This window comes from Peromyscus leucopus, chromosome 19, assembly GCF_004664715.2.
Source record: "Peromyscus leucopus breed LL Stock chromosome 19, UCI_PerLeu_2.1, whole genome shotgun sequence".
NCBI classification, from domain to species: domain Eukaryota; kingdom Metazoa; phylum Chordata; class Mammalia; order Rodentia; family Cricetidae; genus Peromyscus; species Peromyscus leucopus.
Genome location: NC_051079.1, coordinates 46,385,098 through 46,397,468, shown reverse-complemented (window position 1 = coordinate 46,397,468; position 12,371 = coordinate 46,385,098). Strand labels below are relative to the sequence as shown.

Below are 12,371 nucleotides of genomic sequence, written 5' to 3'. Positions count from 1 at the left end.
TGTCACAATGCATGCAAAACTCTAAACTGATGCTGTTTCCTTCACAAAATGCCTTTTCCTTGTTGACCAACATTTTTCTTTATTTCTTTACCACAATGTGTGGACTCTTTGGAAATGTGAAGAAAAACATTTGGTTGAATGCGTGGTATTTCCTGGATGTCTAACCTTCTTTGAGCTCAGGAGAAATGCTTTCATCTATTCTACTCACCTAACTGGTGTGTACTAAACATTTTTGCTCATAGTAGGTGCCTTGATTTCAGCTTGCCTCTATAACTCCATCTTACCATCTATTCTACCACTAGCATTGCACAGTTTCAGGATTCATTTATATCTTCAATTATTTGACCTAGGTCCCCTCTAGTGTTACCTTCTAGACACCCGAGTCAGCTCTGAGATCTAAGATGAATTAGATGCCAAGACAAGAGCTATTGACCTCTCTGGTTTTAGCTATGCATAATTACTGCTTCTCTCTTTTTTTTTTTTTTTTTAAATAATAGAAATTTAAACAAGAAAAAAAACAAGTTTTACCTGACTATCATATAAAGTCAGTTGACTAAACTAATGAACCTATTATGAAAATAAAAGCAAATGCCCTTTATGCACAGGGAGTGAACATGGTAACATCTAACAAGGCAAGAACAAGAGTGGGCACGTGAAGCAGAATCTCTTGATAAGATTCGATTTTATGCAATCAAAACTGTACTAGAAATGAATATCAAAGTCCCAAGGGACGGATAAGAATGGAAATTAGGTTCAAAAGTATTTTCCAGTCTAGGACACTTAAAAATTTACTGTGTGTTTTTTCCAACTGGAGTATAAATTATACCTATAGTTATAGAGTCAAATCTACCTTACAGCAAGTATTAGCTGGGAAAATTCCTTCAAGTTTATTTATGAAAAGACTTTATCTTGCCAGAACCAATACCTAATAAATGGGTCATGAAAAGCTGTGTAAGTTCTCATATTTTTTTTTTTTTATCATCACTGGCATTGAAAAGAAATGAGAAACTTCATGTGCTGTGAAACCTTCATTCACAACTGTGACAAGATGAATATGGAAATATTCAATAAATAAAACACAGAGCATCATTCACTCTGGGCATGTTTTCTCATTTTCTGTTCCTGTTGGTTGTTACCCTTTCATTGATTTTAGGGAGGTTGCGATTGACAATTAACTACCTGTAGGTTATCCACCCTCTCCCCAGCGATGCCGTCACTCTTCTCTTGGCTGGTTTGGGACTGTCCAACCAGAATCATTGTTCAGCCTAATGTTCAACTGTGTGACCATCCAGCTAGATGTTCCAGGGCAGGATATGAGGAGAACTGGGTATGTGATGCCTAGATCATCTTTGAAATGAAAGTACTTGTCATTCTTTCTCTCAGTTCCATCCAGAGGGCTAGAATCAACAAAGCATAGTGAGTTCAGGTATACATTACAGGGGATAACACTGGGGAATGGCATGGGAAACAGGAAGGTGAGAAGAATGGATGACGTCACATATCATACTTATTATCTTGCCCTGGCTCTTTGAAAACTTCTGAACTGTAACATGTTGGAGATACAGGCTGCTATCTAGTTTGAACCACTATCATTTACTATAGCAACTTAGAGCCTCCCTGCAACTATTACGGGGTCTTTCACTATCCTCAAAAGGTGCCTCTTATGAATTATTCATTATAAACAACTATTACCATACTTATGATGTATTCTGCTCTCTCGGTTGTCTGTATCCATCACCACATAAAGACTTCCACAAGAGGACAGACCATTTCCCTCACATACAACCTGCCAAAATCTAAGGATTATCAGTGTATACAAAGATCTGCTTTCATGGCCTATAGGTATCCCTGTAAGGAATTTTAGGAGTTTTGAACATTACAGATGACTGTGAACAGATAACTACTCAATTCATTCTTTAACAAATTGTCTCTGCATTAAACAGAGCACCCCAGCTTTCCCTACGACAACAAACTCTCATGTCGTGTTTCAAAGCTTTGTAAGTTCGAATACACCCAGAACATCTAAACCGTTCCTCTCTTCCCCCACTCATCTCCCCAATGTTACTCTTTTCTGTCAATACTGGCTCCTCTCTGTCAGGAAGCTGTGTGTTATGGCTCTGCTTTTGACTCTCCTCTCAAAGGAGACAGCTTTATTTCTAACTCTAAAGGAAAGCTACTCAGCCTTGGCTAGTGTTTTCTGATTTGCTTGATTTCCCTCCTGGGCTCATCAGATCATGGGCAATCATAAAATGCATTAAAACTGTTTTTCTCCACCCTGTATTAAAAATGCTAAGAATTATCATAAAAGATATTTATTTAAAGGCCTCCAGAGAATTTCTAGAATTGACAGTAAGGCAATTTTAACTACAGAAAAAAAACATGTAATTAGTATTAAGATGAAATGTATAACACAAGGAATGTAAAGGGTATTGAACTATTATAATTCATAAAGAATTTCCATGCCATTTTTTAATAGAAAGTTAAAATAAGATTATAACTACGAAGCTAACTTTAACCATGAAGAAAATGTATTCTTTTATGATAGTTTCGACTTCAGATTTACTAAGACAAACATCTGAGTAGGAGCTAGTGTATACCTGGAATTCAGGACAGAAGTTGGAATGGAGATAGAATTTGTAATTAATCAATGTGAAGTTGAATCCACCAATCTGACTTCAATCATCCTCCTACAGTAAGCGAAATTATACATAAAAAGCAAACATAATTTCCTGGAAAATGTCTATATGCCAGCAGGTAAATACAGAAGACACTCCAAGAAGACAGAGCAGCAAGAGAATCAGAGAGACTGAAACAAGACGTGGGGACTGAACACAGCAAAGGGGGCTTCTTCCCTGTGTTGCCTGGGAGACAGATCATTTACTTTCCCAGACCGTGGGAGTCCCAATATGCCAGCTTCCTCTCTCTTTTTTACATGTTGCATTTTAACCAACTATCTGTAACATTCTATGTTTCTTAATAATTCAACTCCATGGTAGAGTCCCTCTTACAACCCAGTCATTGTGTGTGCAAGCCATGTATATTAAGCAATCTTTTGATTATGTCTGTTCCTTTGATGTTGTCACTGTCCATATCCCTGCTTAGCTCATCCCTCCTTTCCTGAATCTTCAGATGCATTTATACACATACGCACATTGCTGTATGCCAAGCTGCTGCTGCTGCGGCTGCTGCTGCACACTTCTCATTACAGAAAGAATTGGGTAATATGAAGAAAAACGCAAAGTGTGTGTCCCCTTATCGCCTGCCAACACTGATAGTCATCACAGCCATGCTGGGTAGAGTATTGGAACTGCTTCAATAGTGGCCTGGTTGATTAAGCTCTAGGAGTAGAGATGATTTCTTTTTCCAGTGCTGACTTTGATTTTCAATCCCATAAATGTCCACTTTTTCTTACAGAGTCCTAGGCACGATAATAAATTTACTCTCCAGTGTTAAGCATTATATAATTGATGGTGTTGGGCTGGGGTGCTGGCTCATCTGTTAAGAGCACTGGCTGCTCTTCCAAAGGATCTGGGTTCAATTCCCAGCACTCGCATGGCAGCTTACGACTGCCTGTAATTCCAGTTCCAGGGGATCTGGCAACATCACATAGACATACAATGCCGACAAAACACCAATGCACATAAAAATAAATAAATATTTAAAAATAAGTAAGTAAATCAATACATTGACAGTGTCAGTTGAAGAGCATGTGAGCGCCACTGTTATCCAGTGCACAGCTACTTTTCCAGGACTGTATGTCATCAAGTACAGGCATTTGGCTTCAGCCCCCTTGGCTGATGCTTTCTCAAGCCTTTACATTTTCCTGTATTTTGTTTCTTCTGCCCAAAATGTTCTTGCCCCATTAACATCTAAAAAAAACAAACAAACAAAAAAAACCTGTGCATACGTTTTTCATTTTCCCATGTAACCACATTAAATTCTGCAAAGAGAGCTGAGGTTCAGGTATCCCTGTTCCCAATTTGCACACTGTAAATGGCTCTTTAGAGAGATAAGTTCCCCAAGTTCACTGATGTAAGAAGTGTAACCCGGTGGTGTGGACACAGGCAGGCTGACCCTTGACCTCACAGTTCATTGTCTTCGCTCCTGCACAGCGTTCCTGTTGCCTAGCTCCACACTTTAAGGAATGTTATGAACGGAGATTCTCATCACACTTACCATTGTACAATATAAGTTTTGATGGACTCACTTTTAAAACAATATATTATTCACCTCTTAGAAATAGGAATGTCGTCAGTTAGCTCTACAACATTGTGAGCTGACTCATTTTTACAGTGTCAATACAGAAGACAGATTCAAAGCTAAATTTCACTGATTACCAAATGGTGGGTGATTAAAGGTGGGCTTCGAACCTGATGCCTCTGACTTTAAATTCTTCGATCCCCCTCTCTTTCGTATTATATTTTAATATGCAAGCTGCCAAAGGGAAAAAGCAATCAACAGTCCGACCCAGCTGTGACATCTATGACCCAAACAATGACCATCCCAGTAAGACATCCACAAGGGTACAATAGCGACATTTGTTTCTTGGAGGTAACCTGCAGCTGTCCAACTGAACTTAAAGAACACTTAGAAGGATAGAATTTATTCCTAGTACTATAATCCAAGCCAACTGCTCATGACTGGTGAGCCATGGAATCCTGCCACTTTTCAAAACCAGTAAACTTCCTAACTGCATTCTAAATGATCCTTATGCCCACAGGTGAGTGTGGTTTTCACCTCTTATCAAAGAAGCTCCTTTTTTTTTTTTTTTTGCAGCAAATGGTGACCATTACAGAAAGCCCCAACTGGTCAAAAGGCAGAGATGAACCGAGCATGAGAGGCCCAACTGCTCTACAATATACCACCTATGCCTATGGCTTAGCGTACATTACAAATCAAGGGACAAAAAGGTTGGAAGAGCCAGAGGCCCCAGGATGCCTGTTCTGAGGGTAGGTATCGTGTGTGTGTGTGTGTGTGTGTGTGTGTGTGTGTGTGTGTGTGTGAGTCTGTCTGTCTGTGTGCATGAATATGTATGTGTATATCAAGGAAGCTGTACCAGTTAATGAAATCTCAATAATAGGATATACTAAATAATACTTGCATAATGAAAACACCAGGTGACATGACAACTTAGATGGGAAAATCTCACAAGGTCTAACTGCTAGATGAAGAAATACATATAATTAATGGCTGCCAAAAGAGAGAGAATCAGTGTTCTCCATGGACAAGCCCCTGATGGGATATTCAATCCTAGTGGTCAGTCTTTAAATATATAAAAGCAACATCAAATATACTCAGCATGTTATATTTATATATGTATATATGTGTGTGCATATATATGCATGTAAAAATAACAATTAAAGAGAATAGGTCTTGAAGTTGTGGGGGGATATGGGAAGAGCTCAAAGGGGAGAGAGATATGTAAAAATTATGTAAATATCATGTTCATATATGAAATTACCAAAAAAAATTAAGTTAAAAAAGAACACAAAATGTCATGCTAAGAGTAGGAAAGTTTCTGCAAAAAAAAAAATAATTCATATACTCAATGCAAATCTACCTATGATATTTACATAATGGAAAGGAGTGATACAGAGATGAAGCTGAAATAAATTTTAAAGTTCTATTTTGTAAGAATATTGAAACACTATGCAAACCTAAGTCATATTACTCTGTTAATGTGTAGGCTCAAAGTGCAAGGAAAATGGCAATAGTAGATACATGAGTGAAAGAAAATAAATACATTGCACATGTGGCTGATTTTAAAATGCTTTCCAAGCACTAAGCTCCCCAATATAGGTAAGCTCAACAATTCATCCGATTGCTGACAGCTTCCTGTCCTTGAATGCAAGTCTTTTATCCAAATAGGTCAATATATTATGCATATTATATGTACTATGTAATGTATATCATGAACATTGTGAGTAGTCTTTGCCAAACATGAATCATGCATGTATGCTTTATTAACCTATTAATACAAGGACTCTCTAACATTTGTGCCTCAGTGAACAATGGCCTACAAAGCCTACATTGTGTCCATAGTTAACATGGGTAATTAAAAGCTGGGGCTCATCAGGATGCAGATGGTATACAGTGTAGATTTTCAGGATAACTATCTAGAATGATCGTCTTAAATAGACTACTTCCAAGTTATTGCTATTGTTCTTAGTTTCAAATACTAAACATGTTCTTCTTTTGTCCACAATGCTCTTTCATTCTGTTCTGTACCTCTTTTGAATTAGAAATTCCTAAAATAGGGAAGAGGCCTTGTCTTTCACAACATGGTCTCATCTGGCACACTGAATCAAGTATTAACAGAGTCTCAGCAAATCACTGAAGATCCTTTCCTATAAAGAATGAGTTTTCACAAATGAAAGTAGAATTTATGATTAATACTAAAGAAATATATCCTACACAAAGCATATCATATTTTTACTCTAAAATGAACACTCTAGAGAGCTGTGGTCTCTGCAAATATAGCTTACTGTCACACTTCATAAACCTAGCCTCGGATACCATAATTCATTTTAGAATTTATGTACATCAACTATATTAACACTTAAATGCAAGCTCACGAGTCTATTTTAAACTCATTACATTGAGTTTAAATCCTGCTAAAATTTATATTTTCCCACATTATAATAAAAATATTTCTCAGGTAAGTGACTACTCACTGAGGTGGCTGCATTAAATGTCTAAAAGACCTGTCTCAAGGGAAGATTTTATTCTGACATTGACCATGGCATCCATTCGTCCCTCTTCCCATTCTCGCAAAGATCATAGATTTCTGTGTAAAGGTCATAGGAAAGTAAACAAAAGAGTCACATCATTATTCTTGGGAATTGGCAGACTGAACATGATGGGAATTTTATGACTGGAATGATTGTGACCTTCTAAAGGTTCTATATTCTGATACAGAGAATGAATTAAATGTATACATTTTTATTTCCCTTCCTATTCTGCTATGGATCTTCCAAGACAGTACTGAGATGAGTTTAAAACACGGAGGATGCTTCTAGTCATAGAAAAGCAAGATCTATGGAGTTCTTCTGGAGGTAGACTGAGTAAAGCTTTGAGCTCACAGTATTTATTCAAAAGTCTAGAAGTCTGTCAGTCATTTCTATTCCAGGGCAGTGCAAGGGGCCCAGTGAGAAAGACTTCCCAACTGAAGAGCATGACAGTTACAGTTATGTCAGATGCTGATCTTGGAAGAGCTTTGGAATTTGCATCTCGTGATATTAAACTACAGTGCCTCATAAAAACATTAAACAATACACCTAGTATGGACGTATCTAAGTACCATTAAGCAACTGAGAATAACAAAGAAATCAAAGATCGAGGGTAGAAAGGGGGAGTGTTCACTGGGAGACGGAAATGTGGAGAGGCAAAGACAAGATGCTTCAAAGAACTTATTTCACAGTGCACATTAAGTCTTTTCAGGGAGGGTTACCTGCAACGACACCACAGTGATGGTTGTGAAGAGCTGACTTCTCCCCGACTTTTCCCTCTGCGGACCTTTTCTGCCTGTATAAACGGTGTGGGTGACCTAGGATGGCCATTGTATCGTTGAAAGGCTCAATGAATATGAAGTCCTCGTTGAGTTGTATAAAGCCCATCTGGAACACATAACATGGAAAGATACGTAAGAAATACCATCTAGAAATTACTTTTCAGATTCCACACCCACGGGCTGCTTTCTTTAACAAACGTGCATACAAACTCCTTGCAAAGCTCTTTTTTTCTGCAGCCCCACTCGTAAGGCGACCACTTTCTCAGAGTGTGACTTCATCCTGACGCACTTTCTGCACTAGCATCAGCTCCATTGAGTCAGACTGAGGCTGTGTGGGTGGGAGGCAAGACGCCAGCAGCAGACGCACAGTAAAAGTTCTGGAATGTTAAAGGCTGACTTTGGGAGACCCATGGGGTCACTAACATGAACAACATGTCCAGCAACAGCGAAGCAGATTTTTAATTGCAGGCACCACACAGTCCAATTTCTTGACAACCTCTGTTTGGTGAAGTAATTCATGTAAAATATCCAGGCAAATGATGAGGCGCAGCACTGAAATTAATATAGAAAGAGGCTTAAACTTTCTGCTAAACACTTCAGAAGCTTTTCAGAATGCATCAGGGCACTGAAGTGTCATATTCAAGCCCAAACTTTGTGCCATAGAATTTTAGACTTATCTAATTGGGCATGTAAATTCAAAAGCTGCAAACCATGGTAATGATCAATAAAAATAATCAGTTTGGCTTTTTTTGTTGTTGTTGTTGTTATGTGTAGAAGCTAAGTCTAGGCACTTGCATTTTTCCTTCTTGAAATAAAAACTGCACAAAACTAGGAAATACTCCTCACAGAAATGCCAGAAGTTGTTCTTTTCAACATTCATTAAGTACATAAACCAATCTATAAATAACATATATTTTACCATGTTAACATCTTAGCAGGCATTTATATAGAAATACTTTACAGAAACAGGAATTATTTAACCCAAAATTCTATTTATATAATGTTGTTAATTCAGTTTCATGTTAACCACATGAAATGTATGGCTCATTTTAATTTGGTGTGCATATAAGTAGCCTAATAATTTCTTCAGAAAGAGTAAACTTTCAAAACTAGAGATTAATAAAAGCTCCATTTTCTCTGAAAAATGCATATTCCTTAGATGAACGTGGGAGATGTTTTTAAAATACCATATGTGTTGTTTTAGAATATTCATGGTTTTATTCCCTTCTTCCCAGTAGATAGAAAAATAATAACTATATACAAATTAGTTAACAAATAGTTATTGTTTAATAGTGACCAAGAGTCTATACCTACTTTTTCCATTTCTGCAGCTTACAACTTCAAATGTAAATGTTACTTCATTATTAGAGGGTATTATATGTCCCACCTTGAAGGGATAAGTACATGCTACTTCGTTCTATTCTTTACCAAATTTCCACTGGGGGATACTCCAGAGTAAATAGAAATGTCCCAACCAAGTTCACTGTTTTGAGTGATTCATACCTTTAATAAGATTCTGAAGAATTGTTGTGTAATCCCACCACCTCTCGGTGTCCTTTCTCCTCAATCCTTCTCCCAGATCTGCCACCCCAAACACATGGGGAATAAAATTTTAATCCAATGAGCTTTTAGAATAACATGTGAGTATATATTTTAAAGTAATTGCATGGACTCTTAATTTTTTTCCTTAGCTGCAGTAGTAATAGGTATTAAAGATATAGGCCATCTCTACATAATGAGACCAGGTGGTGTTCAGCTAGAAGTTCATCCACATCATAAAGCTGTGGAAATGCTATCCCTGCGTCACCGATGAGTATAGCCTCCTTATTCGCCCATCCCTTACAACCAGTAATGACACTGCAACTGATGCATGAATTGTGATGTGACGACATCTCACACAAACAAGCCAAGTTAACTCAGATTCTGAATTCTAAATCTAATGCACTCTCCACAGGTTCCAAACTCCAGAATTCATATTGGTGATCCTTAAAATATTAAGCAATGTAGTATCATGTAAAATTTAACGTTCCCTACAAGAGATTCCAAAATTTGACTTTGGAGTACCATAACTTATTACTAGCAATGGGGCTGTAAGAACATTATTGTCAATTCACACAAAAATGACAGGGGAGTATTTGGAAACACAGTTAATATTCTGCTACTGATTAAATGCACTATACCTCTTCCCCGATACTTTTATTCCAATAATTATGACAAACGTATTGAATACACCCAAACATTAAATTTTGTGTTCCTCTATTAACATGCTAAGTATAACTTGAAATGTATATTTTGCTGTTACATTTTGTTTGGTTAAGAATTAGAAACTATAGTATAGGTTCTCTGGGGCATTAGAATTTTATCTACAGACTTTTTTTTTTTAAACCAAGAAGGCCAGTTTTAAAAGGAAAAATGTTAGAATAATTATAAGGGGTGACTCATTCATGCAATGCTTACCTACAGTCTGAGCGCTGCGTGCCAGCCCTAGCTCTCTCTGAGGCACATTTAGCGCCAAATGTCAGACTGTGGACTTTCCATCAGAGACCAGAAACCTATACCCTGGCACACAAGTGTTGCAGCTTTGGTCTGTATCATTCAAGGTACTAGCTTAGATGATTAACCTTAGGTTTTCTGTGTTCTCACAGAGAGGTCATTTTTTTTTCTATTAGCAAAATAGATTGCTTTATCTACACTGTGGTTTTACAAGCTGTGAAAAACTATAAACCCCTTTTAACCTCTCTGCACAAATGTCCCAGTGTTCAACAGAATTTGCTTTAGTGTAAACTTGGAAGGAAACAAAGGCTCATGTGAAACCCCAGCACAGTGTGGCAGGCACTGCATGACCACCATTTCTGACCTTCTCCAAGTGATTCTGAAATCGTGTATGATAACATCAGAGAATACGTTTAAGTTTTACAGTTGTTTCCATCTCTATTTCTGTTGGAATGTACATTTGCCATTAATTATTTTATTTCACAATTTAATAAGAATCTCAGGGGACTGAGGCTAGTACTCAATAAAGTGCTTGCCTCCCAAGCACAAGTAGCTGTGTTTGAATTCCAGAACCCATGTGAAAACTGCAGACTGGTGATATGTATTTGGGGAGATGGAGAGAGGCCGATCCTTGGGGCCCACTGGCTGGCCAGCCCTGCCAAATGGCTAGTTTTGGACTACTGAGAAACCCTACCTCAAAAAAAAAAAAAAAAAAAAATTAGTAGGAACCAGGCAGATGACTTGGTCTTCAAGCATGAAGCACCTGATAATGGGTTCCCCAGCATCTGTGTGAAAAGCCAAGCTTGTGGCACTTTCGGCATTAGGAAGGAGTAAAGGGTTTATCTGTGGAGTCGGTTGGTCAGTTAGTTCTGTGGAATCTCTAAGGTTCAGACCTACCTCAGAAAATACAGGTAAAAGCAAATGAGGAAGGTATCCAATGCTGAACTATGGCTTGAACACAGCTATGTTCAAACACACACACACACACACACACACACACACACACACACACACGCATATACATGCACACACATACACATACATCCACTTACACCCACGTGTACACAAAGTGGATGGCTTTGAGGTTATCTTCTGACCTCTACACATACACACACACACACACACACACACACACACACACACACACACACACATACATGCAGCACCTCTGCACATGGACCCTACACATACATGTATACAGCACACACAAAACTACTAAGGATTTTCCAAGGAATTTCAGTATTTTTCAATTTAGCATTGCTTATGTGAAAATAACCTGTTATTTCTTTTTTGTTGGCTCTGCTGTGTCTTCCTCTCAGTTCTGGTATGTTGTAAGCGGTCACAAATATTGGTCTCCCTTTAGGAACACTAATACTGCCTCCAGCAAAGCACAGACCCACTTGTTCTAATTACATCCAGAACACTGATTTGATCAATATATTGTTGTTTAAACATTGCTGCTTCAGTGAATCAAGATTAATTGTTCCATTCGTTCAAATTAATTTGAAGCTACTTAAGAGATAAACACATCTGTTAAACATCTAAGGTAGACCTAACTGAAAACTTAGAGTCCAGGAGCAGTGGGACACTCCTGTCTGCTCTTCCTGGGGTGATTTTCAGGTCCGGTTTGACTCTCCACCTAGTAAAATACTACTCCATTCCATCAAGTCATCGCCTCCTTCTTCCTTGACTCCTTCTCACACTTTTCTCTACTACTACACAAAGTTCAGTGAGTTTGTTGAATTTGCTGAGTCTCAATAGCAAATACAGATTGATGATTACCCAGTAAGTCCTAAATATGGCTATGTGGCGGTACGTCATTAAGATGTGCTCTAGCAGTTCCCCTCTTGAATACCAAGGAAATGAAATGAGTTAGAGCCGTGGTTCTCAACCTTCCTGATGCTTTGACCTTTCAATACAGCTCCTCATGCTGCAGTGACCCCCCCCCAACCATAAAATTATCTTCATTGCTACTTTATAAAAGCAATTTTGCTACTGTTATGAAGCATAATAGACATATCTGATATGCAGACTATCTGATATGCAACCCCTAATAAAGGGTTGTTTGACTCTCAAACGGGTTGCAACTCAAAGGTTGAGAACCACTGAGTCAGAGAGATATTTGAAACATTTATTGATATGTCACACTCTCAATGTAAAATAAAAAAAAAAAAAATGGCAAAAAAAACTACAATAAAGAAAAAATATGACAAAATAACCAAACGTGAAGTAAAAGAAAAAAGAGAATAAATAAAAACATAAGGTAAATCTTGAGTAGCCAAGTATATGCTCGATATAAGTAGAAAACAAGAAATAAATAATATTATTATCAATAAATAAAAAAAAAAAAAAAAAAAAAAAAAAAAAA

The 12,371-nt window shown here is 37.7% G+C and overlaps 1 protein-coding gene across 1 annotated transcript in view; it reads right to left on the bottom strand.

Moving 5' to 3' along the window:
* The window catches only part of Adamts19 (ADAM metallopeptidase with thrombospondin type 1 motif 19), a 206,118-nt gene that overhangs the window by 148,781 nt on the left and 44,966 nt on the right, over positions 1–12,371 (bottom strand). Inside the window, 1 exon segment of the mRNA XM_028893701.2 lies at positions 7,451–7,616. Coding sequence (XP_028749534.1) covers positions 7,451–7,616 — 166 coding nt within the window.